Source organism: Podarcis melisellensis (genome assembly GCF_964234715.1).
Source record: "Podarcis melisellensis genome assembly, chromosome: 3".
NCBI classification, from domain to species: domain Eukaryota; kingdom Metazoa; phylum Chordata; class Lepidosauria; order Squamata; family Lacertidae; genus Podarcis; species Podarcis melisellensis.
This window is the reverse complement of record NC_138530.1, coordinates 89,348,160-89,367,855: the sequence shown is the minus strand read 5'-3', so window position 1 is coordinate 89,367,855 and position 19,696 is coordinate 89,348,160. Positions and strand designations below refer to the sequence as shown.

The 19,696-nt window shown below is 41.1% G+C and overlaps 1 protein-coding gene across 1 annotated transcript in view; it reads left to right on the top strand.

Annotated features, from left to right (window-relative positions):
* Positions 1–13,083, top strand: part of FAM83B (family with sequence similarity 83 member B) — a 46,587-nt gene extending 33,504 nt beyond the window's left edge. Inside the window, exons 3-5 of the mRNA XM_081906068.1 lie at positions 3,775–3,939; positions 7,473–7,597; positions 10,332–13,083. Of these exons, the coding sequence (XP_081762194.1) occupies positions 3,775–3,939; positions 7,473–7,597; positions 10,332–12,759 (2,718 nt within the window). The 3' untranslated portion in view covers positions 12,760–13,083. The remainder of the gene's footprint in view (positions 1–3,774; positions 3,940–7,472; positions 7,598–10,331) is intronic.
* Positions 13,084–19,696: the final 6,613 nt, after the last annotated feature.

Sequence of the window (19,696 nt, the reverse complement as noted above, 5' to 3'; positions counted from 1 at the left end):
ATCTATCTATCTATCATCTATCTATCATCTATCTATCTATCTATCTATCTATCTATCTATCTATCTATCTATCTATCTATCTATCATCTATCTATCATCTATCTATCTATCTATCTATCTATCTATCTATCTATCTATCATCTATCTATCTATCTATCTATCTATCTCTATCTATCTATCATCATCATCATTATCTATCTATCTATCTATCATCTATCTATATCTATCTATCATCTATCTATCTATCTATCATCTATCTATCTATCTATATGTTGCAAGGCTGCTGATCATATTTGAAGAATGGGGTTTGCTGAACTGCTTCACCCAAGTCATTTTCTCAGTTTATACCTCAGGTTGACATGAAGCTAAAATCTTGTTCTAATCCTTGGAGGGATATAATTACACAAATAAATGAATAACGCTTGAATCTTTTGCTTTATTGCTCTCTCACTCCTCCACGCAGACTTAAATTGCAAATTCATGTGAAAGATGCAGGGGAGCCATTCAGATATGCTTCCTGCTGTTTACAAACAACCAGTTGTACAGTCAGAAGTCTGACTAATAATCTATGCTGTGTTAGCTGGTTGTGCTTTTCAAATGATTAAGAACAAGCTCCATTAGTTCCAAAGAGGTTTCAACAGAGTTTTTAAAGCGGATTTTCCTGCTTCACATTCCCCATCCATCGCCCCACACTGAAAAAAACCCAAAGCCAAATTAACACAAAGTGTCCTTTGCTCCTTGCTTGCACCCTGTAGCAGTGGCGTTTCTACACAGGAGTCAGTCGTTCTTATTGACTATGCAGTAACAAATAAGTCAGTCCAGTGGCCCTTGCAGCAATGAAGATCGAAACTCAGCGACACATCATTACAAGGGGCTTTGGATCATCCTGAAAGCTATCTTACCTATTCCTGCTGATTCATCAAACTAGTGCTGCCAAAATTGATACCTCTCAAACACTTTGCTTTTCCAGTTTTCACCAAGATTGCCTGTTAAGTACAACTCTGCTGGTGGGATATGCCTGTTCATTTTATGCTTGGGCCCTCAGTGCAGTCTTTCAGTATTGACTGCCATCAGGGGAGCTCCAGACATCATGTGGTATTATTCTTTGGATATTTGTAGGCTCTGTGGTGGAGGGCATACATATGAGTAAAGAAAGAGCAAGGTAACCACTCCTTCCCCTTCCTGACTAAAAACATCCCTGTATCATTGAGTCAGACACGGACCCTGACTTGTGCTTGTTCTGTCCCAGGCTATTGTTCACCTCTGCCATCTGGCATATATTTATGCAACGCCCATGAGGGTCATCTTGCTCAGCCTTGGTTCTGCTATGTTCTTACAGTGATGAGTCACTGCCCATTCTCTCTCAGTTTAGAAAAATATCACAGGACAGGCCCCAACTCTTCCTTCAGGGCTTCCAGGTTCCTCATCTCTCCTCCTCCAACCCGTCTCCTCTCAGTTTACAGCAGCTGGCAAGCACACCCCAAGCTGGGAGAGGCTCCCAGGCTGACATCGACTAGGCCAAACAGACTGAGGCGCACAAGGTTTCCAGGCCGCTTATCTGAAAAATACCTTTGAATGAGATAAGCTTACTGATAAACTGGCCTTGCAGTGGATTTTCAAAAAGCATTCCTCAGCAAAGCAACAAAGTTGCTACTTCAGCCAGGTGACTCAGTGGCGTCAAAGCACAGCCAGAGCCAGGGCAGCAGTAGGGCTCTCCATTTGGCAGGATGGTCTGCTCAGCATCCTCTGCCAAAGTATTTTGTCTATGTCTGCACAATCAAGTTGCGAGCCACTGAAGTATTCTTTTTCAGAGGATTTCTAGATTCTCTGTTCAGACTTGGTCCATGATTATGATTGGTCTATCTGAAAGGCCTGGCTAGCAGGCAGAGCGGGGTTAGTGGGCAATACCATATGGATTAATAAATTAATAGCAGATTTCTCTGCCTCACTTACTGAATATCTTCTGCCTCCCGTACCCAGTAGAGCTTCTCTCTCATATTTATGTGTTGTGGTATGAGTGGGTGCGGAGAAAGGAAAATAGTTTGCATAGCACTCTTCCAAGAAAGCCAAAGGCAAACGGAACCTGTTTTCATTGGTCAAAATTTGAGCATTGAATGTGTTGACAGTGGTACCCCAGGTTACAGACTCCGCTAACCCAGAAATAGTAAGTCATGTTAAAAACTTTGCTTCAGGATGAGAACAGAAATCGCAAGGCGGCGGCATTGGTTCATTGCGGCAGCGGGAGGCCCCATTTGCTAAAATGGTACCTCAGGTTAAGAACAGTTTCAGGTTAAGAATGGACTTCCAGAACAAATCTTAACCAGAGGTGCCACTGTATGTACACGCTACACATTTTAAGCGTATCGAAAGCACACCACCATACCCCAAGAATGAAGACAGGAGTGCCTGGCGTGCTCTGGTCCATAGGGTCACGAAGAGTCGGACATGACTAAACGACTAAACAACAACATACCCCAAGAATCTTGGCAAGTGTAATTAACCTTCACAGAGCTACAAACTACAATTCCTAGGATTGTTGGGTTTTGGGAGGTGGGAGGGAGGGACACTTTAAATGTACAATTATAGGCAACCAATGTCAAATTCTTTGCAGGGCCCCCAACTTATTGTCATGATCCTCACCCATATTTGTTGCCAAGCCCCATTGTTCCAATCTCAATACAGTAATCTACATCCTTAGACACAACCAAGTCTAGACATCTAATTTTTATCTAACTTTGAGAGGTGGGTCACCCAACCTTTGCTAAAGTGGGTTGCCCACTCAGTTCCTGAAAAAAATACCTTGAATAAGATTTGTTCACAGCCAAAGTCCTGGGCTTTTGCCAACGTTAGTCCTTTTTTTAAATAGAAACTAATGGTTTTAGGAGCAATCTACCTTCTTGCCGCCTTTGGGTTGTGTATCTTGCAGTAAGTGGAAAACTGACCTCCACTCCAAATCTTCCACCCTCTCCATAGCAACTATACTGTGTATTATTGTTGTATGTGTGAGAGAGAATTCATTAGTGCTTCTTTCTGTAAACTCCTGCATTGACCATTTCCCCACAATCATCACCACCTGGTGGCTGTGAACAGCAAAAACTCCCTAATGTCAAGTTTTCTCAGCTCAGTCTTCCAAAGAAAATTTTACAACACCAGTACAATTTGCTTCAGAAGATTGGCTGCACTATTTTATTGCAGCAAAACAAAAACAAAAAAAAGAGTCTTGTGAAATCTTAAAACTATTGTTGCCACAATAAATGTGTTAATATTTTAAGGTGCCACAATACATCAACTTGCCAGTTAGGTGTGCAGAGCAATGCTTATGTCTTTCTTTATAAGTCAGCCCTTCTGAGTTATGTGGGACCTGCTTGGAATAAGTATGAGGGGGTTTAAAGTCCTATGACTTAATTAAACATATACTTTATGGTGCTATTTTTCTAGAAAAGAGGTGCCAGAACTCACCATGAATGCCTCCCTTGTTCTCTTATAATGGCAATGGCACCCACCTGAGAGGTACCAGAACTGAGTTCCAGCAAGTTCCAGCTGAAAAAAAGCACTGCTTGTGAATGACATTTAAGCACAAGAATTTATAAAATAACCAGTTTCCATTTTCCTGTATGAGGAAGAAAGAAATGTTCAGTACATAGAGCTTATGGTTCATTACAGATGTCATCAGCAACACTATGTGTAGGGCGCACATTTTAAATTCTGTAATGTTTCATAATGGCTATCATCATCAGTACATTAAATGCTATCAACACTTTTTGCTATCCGCAGGTTGTTGCCATCGTTATGGATATGTTTACAGATGTGGATATTTTTAAAGAAATTGTAGAAGCATCTACTAGGGGAATTTCAGTGTATCTTCTACTTGATGAATCTAACTTCAACCACTTTCTGAAGATGACAGAGAAACAAGGCTGTCAAGTTCAAAGGCTCAGGGTAAGTAATTTGTTCGGTGAGAGAGGAAAATATTTGGCACACAAGTGCTCCAAAATAATAAATTGACATGTTAGTTGCAAAAACTGAATATAGCAATGTCTGTAAGGAAAAACTTTCTCTGGGGCTTGCAAATATCCTACTGCACCTTAAAAGCTGCCTTTGCAGTGATACTGACAAGAGAGCGAGATCTTTCTAACAGCACAATCCTATCTGTGTTTACTTGGGAGTAAGTCACACTGTGTCCAATTTGAGCTTTACCCTCCAATAAGTGGGTTAAGGAGTGTGACCTGACACCCTTTCTCAAGTGCTCATTAGTAAATTCCATTGAAATTAATTGGATTTCTTTCTGAGCAAGCATGGGCAGGATAAAGGTGTGCAGCTGTAATTGCTTGCAATCTGATGGGCTTTATCTGGGACGTGGAGACAGTGCACCCCCAGGATCTCCAGGGAGCGAGCTGCTTAAAACCGTTGATGCAAGGAAGTGAGCAATGATGGGAGCAAAAAGAAGGAGCCACGGGCCTTCATCTCCTTCTGGAAGTAGTGTGTGTTTAGCCCAGAGGGAAAGAGCAAATGAATGGACAGGAGAAACAGCAATAAAGTGGAGCTGGGGCTGCCATCCTGAAGATATCTTGCCTAAGAGCCAAACAAAACTTGGAGTCAGTAGTGTGGGTGAGAATACAGTGGTACCTCAGGTTACATACGCTTCAAGTTACACACTCCGCTAACCCAGAAATAGTACCTCAGGTTAAGAACTTTGCTTCAGGATAAGAACAGAAATTGGGCTCCGGTGGCGTGGCAGCAGCAGGAGGCGCCATTAGCTAAAGTGGTGCTCCAAGTTAAGAACAGTTTCAGGTTAAGAACAGACCTCTGGAACGAATTAAGTACTTAACCCGAGGTACCACTGTAGTGAGGAGAATGGGAGGTGGGGTTTTTTTTTGCCTCCTTCCATCCATTTGCATCCATTCTTTTGAAGACACGCAGAAGGTATTTTCTTAAAGAACTTTGGCAACCAGAATCCAGTGCTGTGTGATTAGAACAGCAATTGCATGTTCTGTTGCTCTCTGATTTTAAAAAAGAAATGTTTTATGATCTTCAAATGGAGCAATCCCTAGGATTCCAGCTTCAAGCTGCCACAAGGACATTTCACAAATACAGGTGTTATACTGGCAAAGTGATAAACAGGCTGTATCTCCATGCGTGCAAATTTTAATTGGCTACTGTGGTATCATTGCACTGATCTGACCCAACTGCCCTTAACTGAGGGTGTTCCTGTTTTTTTTTTTTAATAGGTTCCTGTTTTTCCCACACACACTGCTGTGTTGGTTTTACTCCTATAAGCCACTTGTGTTGCACCTCTTATAGCAAATTGTACGCAATTATAATGTATCAGGGTGACTTAGGCTGGCTTGTAGTTGACCAATTATTTGGGTGGAACCCATGAAGCAACACCAGCTACTGCGTGAAGCTCCTTAGTAGTGATGCAAATCTTAGTAAAATAATATTATTATTTTTTTATGCTGCAAAAAATTACATACCACAGTTCCAGGGTGGTTACAAAGAAAATAAAATATGAAATGGGGGGAAAATTATTATCCCTTTGCACTCTCTGAAAATCTATCTCAGAAGATTAAGAGACTCTCTGGGACAGTGTCAGAGGTGCTCTCTGGAGCTGCTGAGGAATGGAGGAATTGGCAAGTCCTCTTCCATTAGCAAGATCCCTTCATTTTATCAAAAGACTATGGTAACCGAAAGAGCAAATACATTTTGCCTATCAAAAATATGCTGTATAATGGGGCGATTAACCAGGAAAAGCATATATGAGGGTTGCTCATTGAAAATGTTGGTTTAGTATGTGGCAGTGAGAAATTCCTCTCCCTAGGAGAGGAATTGAAAATAAGGCTGGTGATATAATGCCATTATACAAACCGATGATGTGACCACAGTTGGAATTATGAGTAATAGCTGACTAAATCAAGGTAGAAGTAAATGGATTTACTTATCTGCATTGATTTCAGTGTGTCTGCTCTGAGTACGGCTTTTCTGAATATCACTAACTATGGCCCGTTCTGGTCACCACACCGAAAAAAATGATATTGTAGAGCTGGGGAAATGGCAGCAATGGGCAACCAAAATTATCTGGAGGCTGGAGCAACACTTATGACAAAAGTTATAATATTTAAGGATATTTAATTGGAGGGGGGCAGGTAAGGAAGCCGTGGTGAAGTATGTATAATGATATGCAATGTGGAGAAAGGGGATGGAGCAGTTTTTTCTCCTCGTAATACCCAGTGGGACTGACACTACTTCTTCACGTAGTGACTAGTTAAACTGCGGAATTTGTTTCCACAAGATGTCCTTGCCACCAATAGATGGCTCTGAAAAGAAATTGAACAGATTAATGGAGGGTAAAGCTATCAGTCTGCCTACAAGTCATGGTCATTCCAGAAATAGATGCAGTATGCTATTGCTTCATGCCTCAATTACGGGATACCATAGGCATCTGGTTGACCACTGTGGGAAATGGGTTTCTGGCCTAGAGAAGCCTTTGATTCAGTAGGACTCTTCTAATGTGCTTCTATTCATATGTGTAGTACCAGAGCACTATGGGCTTATCTACACTTACCTTTTCCCCTACTCTTTCCAGGCAGAGATCTGTGTTTTAATGCTCAGTCTGTGAGCATTGTCTTTTTGTTGTTGTTGTTTCCCTAAGCGTTCTCTGCAGAAACCCACTCTCTAAAGCTGAATCGGAGCAAAAGTCCGATTGATGCTTCCTCTGATAGAACTTTAAAGAGCATTGGGGTTTTTTTGTGAGGAAAACTCTGGGGCCAAAAAAGGAGGCACTTGGCTGGGAGCTTTAAGTTGCAGCCTGGAAAAACCAGAGGAAAGATAAGCATTGATAAACCTTGTGATCAGCCTCAGCTATAGGTAGAAACAGTGGTTATTTCTTAAAAAAAAAAAAGTTTAGGGGTACTTTCACTCAAGAAAATCACCATTTTATAGTTCAAATCGGGGGAAATAAATGCAGTTAATGGACAAAAGTAAAAAGATTCACAAAATGTTTAGGGGTAGGTGTACCCCTGTGTACCCCCAGAAAAAAAGCACTGGGTAGACAGACACACTCTCTCACTCTCACTTTCTCTCTCCCAATCTTTCTCTCTCACACACTATTTTATGGTTCTATCTTAACTAATATGGATATGAAAACCTCTTTCTGTGGTGTTTTCTGGATTAAAGAGATTAGGGTTCCTTCTATATGTAATAAGAACTGTGAAGTGTTTTAAATCCAATTACTAGATAGTTAATCCAATTAAACAAACTAGGGTTTTTTCCCTGCATTAACATGCTTTGCATTTCTCAGCACAGGTAGTGTTTAAAGCTGCAACTCTCTGTACCCTTGCTTGGGGCTAAACCTCAATTTGATTTTACTCAAAACTGGAAAATAGGCATAAGACCAGGTTGTAAATTGTTCTGTCTTTGTTTATATTAATGCATTCCGACTTTTTCATACAATTTCTCATTTATTTATTTTTCAGAACATGAGGGTGCGCACAGTAAAAGGACAAGATTATTACTCCAAGTCAGGGGCAAAATTCCATGGGAAAATGGAACAAAAATTTCTTCTTGTTGATTGTAAGAAAGTCATGTATGGTACCTATAGGTAAGAAGCTATGCACATGTTAGATATAATTTATATATCTTCAGTGTAATGTTGCTGTGTGTTCTTGTCCACAGGAGGAACATGTGCTAGGGTCGTCTTGGGCCAAGAGACATGGTGTGCCATGGGGACAACTGAACCTTTCTAGTAAGGGGGTTAGCAATGGAATGAAGAGCCAGGATCAGGGTTATTACAGGAGTGAAAGATTATTTACAGAGACCAGCAAATGTGAGACTAACTCTATAGAGGGGATGGAGATAGATGAGTCAAGCACAGGCATAGGCAAACTTGACCCTCCAGGTGTATTGGGACTACAACTCCTATCATCCCTAGCTAACAGGACCAGTGGTCAGGGATGATGGGAGTTGTAGTCCCAAAACATCTGGAGGGCCGAATTTGCCTATGCCTGGTCAAGCATAATCAATGTCCTTGCCCTTTGTAAGAAGGCTGGAGAGTACATATTGTGTTACAAATATGAAGAGATGAAGGTTGTGTGTGGCAGATAAGAGGAACTAACATTTGGCTGAGAGAAAACATAGGTAATCTAAAAGAAGGGAGAGAAGTCAGGGTTTTTTTAAAAAAAGACGTTAAGGCACAGATTTTTACATAGCTCAAATGGAGCAAGAACGAGGGCTGTTTTCCTGGGGGAATCTATGAATCCCAAGAACATCCTCAATACAGGAGCTGATTTACCTTTGGAAATCTGTGGTTCTTTGTTTTGTGAGGAAAAAAGCCCTTCGGGTCCCGTTAGCTTAAGAACAAGAGGAATGTTTGTCAGAGCAGACCAAAGACTCTGATGTACATTGTTAGAAGGATGTACATTTTGTTGCCATGGGTACTTTGTGTGAAATGTGTGACTCATAAGGTTATCCATGTGCATAATTGGGATGGTGGTTTCTGAACTTACAGCTTCTATGCGGGAGAACCAGAAACAGAAGCATTTTTGATAGCACACTGAGAGGAGACATTTGAAGCTACCCATTGGTATATGTCACTTTAAGACTGAGCTCTTAAACTAGAGAGTGCTTGGATGAAGTAGCCAGAGAAATTTATGTCTTCACACAAAGATTTCAGTCCCTCTCTTTCCCGTTGGCTCCAGCTTACATTATATTGTCAACATGGGTTCTTCGTGGGAGCATGCATGATTATTATGAGAACCAAATATCAGTAGCAGCAGAATCTTCTAAGAAAACTCATAGTGGCTAACCTACAACTTACCATAGTCTCTTACGCAGAAATGGATTAAGTCCACATCTGTTTTGCCTAAACAGCATTGTAGCATTGGGTGCTCCCAGTTCATTCACCAGACCTATTGGATAATCCCATGCCTGCCATCTGGAGTGATTTTGGAAGAAATAATAATAATTATTGTTATTGAAAATAATGATATTCAGTGCCATCCCATGGTTTATAAGAATAGTTCATTCTCATTGAATCTAGTTTATTTTTGGAATAATTACTTAATGGACATATTTTTTTTAATAAAAAAAATGTGTTACATCATTATATTCGCAATAGCCCTTGAGATCCATGATTCTTAATTTGCTTCTTCTTTTTGTTACATTCAGATGTGACAGAGGAGGTAAGGTAAATTACGTTTTCTTACCCTCAGATTCTTCTGTAGATTGTACTTTGGCATAAGATGGATTGTAAACAGATGACCATTTGGGGACGCAATGCATACTTTACTGAAGATTTATGGCAAAGCAGTGATTTCTAGGGATGTGTTTTCCAAATAAGTTGTTTCTAGAAGGGTTGACCAATATATGTATTTGTTAAATTATGTGAATGCAAGGGATTGTCTTTGGTTAGACACTTCCTAGCAAAACATACAATATTTTAAAACATGATAGTCAGAACTGCTATGTTTGAGCAGCATGGCTATGTGAAAATATTAGTAAGGTGGTGTTGATATCTGTAAATACCTTTCCTACAGGCTCATGGCAAATAACTATGAAAATTAATGTAAAATAACATTTGCATTGTTTCAGTTTATGGTACACCAGTAAGTATACAAACATAAAATACTATTCTGGTTAACTGTGTGATTTAAAATTACATTTTTCCCATTCATGAAATTATTTACTGATGATGATATTGTGTCTCAAATTCATTTCAGCTTCTCTCAATTTATCAGGGATTTTGTTTGGCTACTGGAAGTCTCCTTGAATAAACTTTCCATTGAGTTATTTGGGGAGCTACTTCATAACCCTCAGTTTAAGGCTTTTGCCTCCTGTGTGGTGCTCCTTATCAAGCAGAAAGACACATGTCTGCAAGATATAATGCTTACAATTGTCAACACATGTTACACACACACACACACACACACACACACACACCCCACTAGTGAAAAAGCGGTTCCATGTCTGCTATTAGCTAACACTGTGTGTATCTGCCTTCCCCAACATGGTGACCTTCAAATGTTGTGGACTCCACCTCCCTTAAGCCTTAGCCAGAGTGGCCAGTTGTCAAAGATGATGGCAGGTGCTACCTACCTCTACTTATAGCTTGTGTTGGTAAAAATAGGTATCATTCTTAATATGCTTCTCCAGCTTTAATCATCAGTGACTCATCACTTTAAAAAATCTGATTGATCATATGATCTCTGTGCACATTTCTGAGGAGAACAGATTTCTTTTCTTATACAGAAACCTATCACTATGTAACTTGGCCACTAGTTACAAGTGTTTGCCTGTTCCAGGTTTGGATTACTAATTGTCATTTCTTCATCTTTCAGCTTTATGTGGTCCTTTGAGAAAGCAAACCTCAGCATGGTCCAAGTTATCACAGGACAACTGGTTGAATCTTTTGATGAAGAGTTTAGGACACTGTACGCCCGTTCTTCTGTTCCCAGCTCATTTGCTCCAGAATTAGTTAGAATTAATAGCCGCCGAGCACTCTGGGAGAATGATACCTACCAGCATTCACAGTCTTCCTTAGCTTCAGCTTCTAGCCTGCGTAACCCTTTTGGGAGGCCCAACAAAACCCACAACTTAGACACCAGCTTTCTGAAGAAACAAGGCAGATATGGAATAAATGACAATGACACATTCGGTCCTAGAAACCACGTCTTTCAGAAACCACAGTTTGCTCCAGGTTTTCATATGCAGAGTAGAATTCAGCAGTACCAGCCCAACGATGTAAATGAACATTGGAAAAGGCACAGCTATGCAGGGGAGAAACCAGAAAGGACTCCATACATGATGCTCAACAGGGCAATGAACCGGGCAAATAATCAACCGCAGGGTTGGCAAGTGCCATCTGACAGTCTCAGTGTTGTATCTTCGTTGCACGGAAGTTACAAAAACCTCAATGTGCCTCAACAGAGTCTGGTTGACCGGCTTCCACAGCCAAAGCTGAATATTGCAGACAGGAACTCAATTGTACGGAGATCTTTCAATGGAACAGACAGTCACATCCGCTACCTACAGCAGAGAATGCCGACCCTTGAACGTACCACGAAATCTTTCCTGCGCAACTGGCGCATTGAATCGTATTTAAATGACCAGTCGGATTTTCCAGCAGACTCAAACGGCTCAGGGATAGGTGATAGGTGTGAGGGCTTTGATGCAGCAGAAAATATCAAGGCCCATGCCCTTTACGCTCACTCCCGCCTGCGCTCCTCCTTTGTCTTTAAGCCAACTTTGCCAGAGCAGAAAGAAGTCAACAGCTGTGCCAGTTCTTCTAATTCGACTATCATTGGTTCAGATGGCAGTGTGACGCCCAAAGGAACGCCCAACCATGTTCCCAAGCCAGAAGATGCAGCTGATGACATTGAGGCAGAACCAAGCACACACGTCCCACTGGAACCTGAGGTAGTCAAAAACAACAACCTGCCGATTTCAGAAGATAAGAAACCTAGTGTAACTCCGCCAGTTAGTCAAGAGAAGCCTACCTACCTATATTCAACTCTGAGCACAAGCAGACCAGTAGAATTTCTCAAGAATGAAAGCATACTGAAAAGGCGAAGTTTTCCAATGTTTGACAATTCAAAATCTGCTTTGGATCTTGGGAATAATAAAGATGCAGCCAGCTACGTCTACAGCACATTAAATAGGAATAGACTTAGACAACCAGCTGCTCTAAAGCCACCGCTAGAGGAGGACCTACAAAACTCTAAAAGCTTGTACGATGTTGCCAATCATCTATCACCTGACAGTAATAAGCTGAAAAGTGAACAGGCCAGGTCTCCCACCACCCCAAAGTCCATCTCTGTGGCTGCACTAGCTGAATCGAGCAAAGATGACCCTGGGAAAGATACCTCGCCGAAGAAAGAGAACAAGAATTCCCCAAGTTTCCTGAAGAAGGGGTCGCAGAAACTGAGGTCGTTGCTGAACCTCACACCGGAGAAGAAAGAGAGCCTGTCCAAAAACAAAGCGCCTGCTTTTTACAGAATGTGTAGCAGTTCTGACACTCTGGTGTCAGAAGGCGAAGAAAATCAAAGACCCAAAGTGGCGGAAATAAAGGTGGAATGTTCTCCCAGGAAAAAAAGAAACTCCTCATCTAATTCACAGGGGAGCCTACATAAGAGTAAAGAGGACATTACTGTTAGCCCAAAGTCCCCCAAATCTCCAAAATCTCCCAAGTCCCCCAAGTCTCCAAAATCACCAAAGTCTCAAAAATCTCTGAAACCTCCATCAGAAGAAAATATGAAAAGGGGGCCTGTTGTGAAACCAATAGAAAATATGCTGTTAGAAGTACCTCCAGGGGACCCATCCGCTCCCAGATTCAACACCGAGCAAATTCAGTACCAGGATGTCAGGGAGCTGCGTGCAAATGCAGGCCGGGATCGGGTACCCCCACCAACTGCTGCCGCTATTCCTCCGCACAGGGTCAGTGCAGCGGCACCTCGTCTATCGAGCACCAAGCCAAACGATGAGCTAATAAGACCTCGCTTGAGCGATAGGCGCATTTACAGTCGCTTTGAGCCGTTTTGCAAAGTGGAAAGCTCAGCTCAGCCAGCAGGAACTCAGCAAGCAAGCAGCACCCAGAAAAACAGTGCTCACTATCCGGAGACAAATAGCAAGGCCTCTAGGAATAATTATGGAAGGAGCAACCAGGTGGCGAATTACAACCCTGGTGTCTACCACCCATTGCACCCCAATGAAAACAAGTTGCGAGGAATTATGCAGAAGTTTGGGAATTTTATATACAAAAATAAATGAAACCTACTTATGGATTTATTTTATTTTATTTTTTAAAATATACCTGCTGTAAATACTTAAGTACAGACTGATGGACAGCTTTTGTAAAGCTTTGTAAAGCTACAGGAGTTAGAACACTGCTATACATGTATATAACTTTGGTTCAGCATAGGTTTCGGAATCCGACCTGTTGATACGTATTTGCATTTTTATGTCGTTTGAGGTGTAACTCACCTCAGTGCTGGCAATAAACATTCTTTTATAAACCCTGCCAAAACATGCAAGGTGGAGCCACTCTTTCCATAAAATTGCTTTCATGCACAATAAATGCTCATTGGTTACTAATCTTTTTACATGCAGTCTGCATGTCTACTCTCAAGGTTGTGCTTTTGTTGGGGGAATATACTGTTTTCTGAATGCTGGACTTGCTATATTTTTGTAAACGAAAGAAGCAATGCTGCTCCCCTCCAATACAATATCTACTAGGCTTCCATTTTCAGCAGCAGCAGCTACATGTATATTGTCACATGCAGTGATAGTAATATGCATACACTAAAGTAACACGTGACTGGAGAAGACTGTAATTGCAGTTGTCCATAACACAAGTGCAGTATTTGAGTTGGCGCTATTAATCTGAAAGCCTATCCTTTAAAAAGTGCAAAAGAATGAGCTTAAGTTAACATGACCAATCTAGCGGATAGGTAAATCTGGATCAAAATCAATAGGATGTAAATATGCTTTATTGGCACAGTTGAAATATCGCAAACCTGATTTTTCCAACAGTGCCTTGAAGCTCGCAGAAATGTGGTAAACTCACCATTCCTCCTTTCTCACACATGAGCCCCACCCCCTAGTTTTCTCTAACCATATTTTGTCATCGCATCCCAATTGGCAACTATTATTTTACTGTTATGTAAGCCGGTATGAGGAGGTTTTTTGTTGTTTTTTAAGCAAACAAACAATCAAGCATTATAATTTTTATGAAATATATCAAAGCAAACTCCCTGCTACTGTTTGATCCCACCCAATTCAAACCATGGTTTCAAAATACAGTTTAAAGGCAAGTCATTAGCTATGGCTGGCCAGTTGAGACATCGCATCAAAATGTGGCTAAGGGAAAGAAACAGGAAATTAGAGAGTCAGAGAGTATAAACATCCATAACACAGGAGAGGGGAACCTCAGCTCTAAGGGCCAAATGCAGGCTTCTCTGTCTGGCCTTTGGATCTTTTTCTAAGCCATACGCCTCACCTTCAAAGACAATTGCAACCACTATCTATTCAGTGCAGGAGATGCTCACATACATTATTAGCGTGTTTGGATCTTGCTGCAGGCAACAGTCTCCGGATCAGAAAACCCACATATCACTGTCTTTTTTAATATAGTAGCTGCTTCAAAATGATGATTGTGCTCATTTATGGAAGCAGAGAACAACTGTATTTCAGTCTGCCCATTCTCATACATGCTTTATTATATTCTTATGTTTAACAAACCATTAAGTTATTACTGTTTGCTGTATATATCTAAAGATGAGGGGAGGCAGACTTTAGAGAATGAGAATTTATAGGCAAGAACTTGCTGGTCTTAAAAAGCCCTAACTTGCTTTGTCATAAAATTGTATTTTATGGCCTTCAGCATTTTTTTAAAAAAAAAGAGATGTGAAAAATAAGACCATCTTGCATAACTATGCAGCAATAAATTTTAAAGCCATGCCATTAAAGTGAAGTTTTGTTCGTAGTTTGGTGATATAAAGGTTTTATTAGCAATCATTTGGTTTACATCCTTAATCCACTTGTGATTTTTCAGCTCCAAAAAGGAGGGAAGGGGAGCCTTACATTATGAATGAGACATCAAAGTATTTTTGCCCTAAAGTGAACTTTATTTCTGAGTTTTATTAGATAATATGAACACGTGCTAGCATCCCATAATGTGCACACTAATTAGTGGCTCTTCCTTGTTTCCCTCCATGGGGTAAGCAATAATGGTCATGCTCACACACAGTGCTAAACCATAGTTTGGCATAGCGATAGTTTAGCATTAAACTATGAGTGACTTGGGATTGCATACTCCTTCCTGCTCTCCTCCCACTGTGTGACTGCGAGGATTTTGGTACAGCATAGCTTCACTTTAGAAGAATCCCAACTTGGTGTTATGTTCAAACTAGGGATCCTGGTTTAGAACAAACACTGGTTAACAAGCCAGCACCAATAGCTCACGATTAGATGTTGGCTTCTTCTGAAACCTACTAGAGTTTGTTTAGGCTCATGCACGATGGTTTAGTGTCATGAAGACCAATTTTCAGCCTATGTGGACAAAGTGATTGGTCATGGCTGCCTCCAGACAGGTTAGAGAGGAGGAGATCTCCCTAGTTACCAGGGCTTAACTACCCATTGCACATAAATGTATGCAACAAAAAATGAGCACCTGCCTTTCCTAAGTGGAAAAAATTCTCCAGGGTGTGTGTGTGTGAAGCAGAGTGTGTTTGTTTAACCTTTTCCTGCTTGCCACTTCTTTGATTCCACAAACTAATCAAGAAGCCACTCAGTGGCTGAATTTGCTAACAGGATGTGATTAACTTAAAGCCCTTAAGAGCTTGAACAGTGCTTTGCCTGATCACACTAGACACCCTGTATGTTACATATAGAAAAAGTATAGAAAAGTATAAGGGGTTGGACCAGATGCCCCCACCCCACAAAGGATGGCATTTCCAGAGAAACGATGAAAGCCACTAAGGAAGGGAGATCATTCTTTGTTTTTAGAGAGAGTGGGTACCATGTTATGTATTTCATTTCATCTTTATTTCAGCATATATATATATAAATCAGATCATATATATATAAATCAGATCATATATATATATATATAAATCATATATATATAAATCAGATAATCAGGGGCATTTCTAAGCAGTGTGCAGGAGACTCGGTATAGTTTAGCAAGACTAAAAATGAGTTAAAACTATAAAACCAGAATTTGATTAAAAGCCTGCTGGAATAAAATAAAATTCAGTTAGAAACAAGAAGTTCAACAGGAATAGGTGCCACAAAATTGGGTCACCAGTACTGGATGCACAACTCCTTGTGACTGCATGCCATGAATCTGAGCCCTAAGGGAATTTTATTTTCTGTATAAGGAAAAAGGGACATGTTTCTCCTAAGATGTCATTTGCCACCTCTATTTTAAAAAAAATATTTTTCTCATTCCCCACCCCCATTTTTTTTAAAAAAACTGTTACCCAATTAATTAAGACCACTTTTTAATTACTAAAAAGGCTTTCAATTAATTTGTCTGATGAATAGACTAGATGCAGCCCTATCATTGCAGTTCCTGTTTTTGCTGGTCATTTGGTGTATCCAGTAATTGACAGGCCACCCTGGTGAGCTGCATGAGGTTTGGTGGGTGACTCACAAACTGTTCTGTTGCCATTCTGAAGGAGTTTGTTCCATCCTTTAAATGTCACATTTTAAAAGAACCAATCAAAACATAATTAAGCATCTCGATTGAAATGTGTAATCAAAACATTCCAAAGGCCAATCGTAATGAAAATAAATGAGCGAAATTATTCCAGGTGGTTAAAAGCAAGTTTGCAAGCTAAGTCTAATTGCTTAGACCCAGGAACAGTCCATTTTATTATTCATTTGAAAGAGCTATCCCTAAAGTAGTAGATCAAAATAAAAGGTTACATTGCTATCAACTTATTCAATGTCTTCCACATCTAAATCCCAAGTGTTCAGGAAAGGTTTTCTGCATATCACTAACGTTTGCAGTGTGTTGCCCAGTCCAGATGGGAGCTTCATGATTGGGCAAGAGTTCAAATTTGTGAGTTGTACTGTACCGTTAATTGAGTTAAAAATTCATTCCTTCAAGAAACCTTATAGGTTTTGTACGCGCCATGCATTTGAAGCACACCACCAAAGAATCATGGGAACTGTAGTTTTCCCCCACTGTTCCTGCCAGCCTTAACAAACTACAATTCCCAGGATTCTTGAGGGGGTGCTTTAAATGTATGGTGTGTATATAGCCAAAGAGATGGCATGGATATTGTAAAGAAAATGGAAAGTTAATTATGCTTGGATCACATCCATTTGTTTATTCATTATTCAGTTGTAAGCTAGTTTTCAAGGCAAAAACACTTCACAAAGCAGCCTACATAAAATCATAAAAGCATACAACACAATTGCAATGAAATTCAAACAAAGCAAAATCTAATGTTCCAGCTAAACAATCTCTCAAATTGATCATGCTGTGTAAATCAATCGGACTTCAGTTAGTTGTGACTAATTTTCCCTTTGATATGTTTCAATAGGACTTAAGTGCTAATGGCTTTTTCTGAACTAGGACCAATAAGCTCTAGATTATAGAGATGTACAATTGAAAAGAAAATCATTCCATTTGCCGTTTCGCTTCTGACAGCCTGACGTTTAATTTTCATTGTTGTCATATTCAATTCATTTCTCCCTTTTAACCCTCTAATTTGCCGTTTTTCTTCAGTGATCACAGTGGAGACTCTGTTTATAGCTCTGCTGTTTAGAGCTCTGGAGTTTTTCTTCCACATGGCGTTATGATTTCCCCCAGTGCTGGTTTGCCCATTCATTGTTTCTAATATACATGGATTGCAAATGAATAGGAGAAGGTGCATCCACTTCAATTTTTAAAAAAGAAATAAATGCACACACACTCTACTAGGTTCTTTGAGCACATTGGTCCAGTTTATAGACCAAAGAAAATGTAACACTGAACAGATTTACTCTTCATCTTGCCTCTCTAATGCGCTGTTAGTATACTAACTTAAAGATGCAGACAATATTAATAATTTGCAAGGGTGAGGCCTGTGATTTAACTGAGGGTTGAAGCAGCTTCCAGTGATGTAGATCCTCACTGAATTCATAGAATTGGAAAGGATCCCAAAGGTCATCTGGTCCAACCCTCTGCAACACAGGAGCACAGGAGAGCAAGGATGTAAATTCATGCTTTTGTCTTCCCTCTCCCTATTGGATGCCGTGTTTCTTTCAATCCCTGCTGCTGAAGCAGGGGAGTGGGCTGTGAAAGAAAACAGTAAACAAATCCAGAGCTCTCCAGATCAAAAGCAAGAAAAGGATTCACTGTTTCACTAATCAAATCATGCATTTTCTACCCCAGAGCCTTGCTACACATTACACCGAGTGCCAGGAAACTCAAACCATAGGGGCTGAAAGCAGCCATCCAGCCCTCTCTGTTCAGTCCTCCAGACTCTTCCCCAGGTCACATTCCTCATTGCCCCTGCTCCAAAGCCCTGGGTGGACAGTGACAATGCCTTTTGCTTGCCTGGATGGAGAGATTCAGGGGTACAGAAAACTCTGGATTTTGCATGGCTGGAAGGTAGCCGACTGTACAAAGTTAAGAGTTCCATTTGTAGCCGTGTCCCCTTTTGCATCTGACCATGTCTACTTTTGCCTCTTGTCCTACCCATCACTGGAATGGTTGCTCATGAGGGAATACAGCCATCAGGCTGAAAGATGTTCTCTCCCCCGGCACTGCATCCATCACATAAAAAGTAGCATTGAGTAAACCAGGCCCCGACTTCTGGAAGAAGGCTTCTTTGCAGGAAGCTGGAGGGGAGCTTGCAAGGCTGGTTGCCTTTTCTTGAGGTCTTTATCTCTGGTTCTCTTGCGTATCATTAACAGCTAATTGTCTTGCTCCTCCCCTTCCAAGTCCCTGGGGATTTGTGTTTGCGTCTGTCATATCCGCTCTTAAAACATGCATCCTATGCAATGCAAGGCATGACTCTAATGATGACCGAAACTGTTTTCCAACTCCAAATGAAACTATTAAAACAAAGATCAGATATCCATGATTAGGAGGTGTTCACAACCAGCCTGTTGTTCCACTACTCATTCCGCCCTACTTGGACAGGGGACATGCCACCTGCCATGTTGAATGGTAGCAACCTTGACCTCTAGTAGGAAGTGTCTAAGGGCCATGAGTGGCTAGATATGATGCAGCAGAACCAGGTTCTTATAGATATAGATCTGACCCTGTTAGGGGAGAGACCACAGTTCAGTAGGTAAACAAATGTTTTTGCATGCAGAAGGTCTCAGGTTCAATCCCTGGGCATCTCCAGCTAAAGTAATCAGGTTGCAGGTGATGGATAAGAGCTCCACTCAAGGCTCTGGAGACCCCTTGCAAGTCAGAGTAGACAATGCTAGCCTAGATATACAGTGGTACCTCTGGTTATGAACTTAATTTGTTCTGGAGGTCCGTTCTTAACCTCAAACTGTTCTTAACCTGAAGCACCACTTTAGCTAATGGGGCCTCCCGCTGCTGCCGTGCCACCACCACGCGATTTCTGTTCTCATTCTGAAGCAAAGTTCTTAACCCAAAGTACTTTTTCTGGGTTAGTGGAGTCTGTAACCTGAAGCTTATGTAACCTGAAGCGTATGTAACCCGAGGTACCACTGTACAAGTAAATTGACCTGGTATAAGGCAGCTTTCTGTCTTGTCGAGGAAAAGACTGCCATCCACCCCTGCCACTGGGCGGCTCAGATTCTTTTGGTGAAATTGGGGGAATGTTTCACAGATGGTGGCAGCAACTCTTCTCAACAGCTACTGTGCAGTGATTGCCAGCCTCCACCTCTCCCAGGACATCCTCTATGTGGGTCATATGAGGCCACCACCTTGCTGAAACTAAGCAGGTTTGGTTCTGTAGATGGGTGACTGCCTAGGAACCACATGTATGCTGCCTTGGGTTCCATTGCAGAAGAAATGCAGGGCATAGATGTAATAAAAGTATTTTTTAAAGTGATGTTATGTCCTGAAGAGTTGCTGCCGCCACCACCAACTGCCCACAAAATCCTGGCAGTGGCTGTGAAGCAAGTGAAAGGGACCCCATGTGGGATAGTGGTTGGAAGTGATGGACGAGGACCTGGGAGACCACAGTTCAAATACCTCCAGCTCCGTGCACTTGGAGGAAAAGGTGAGAGA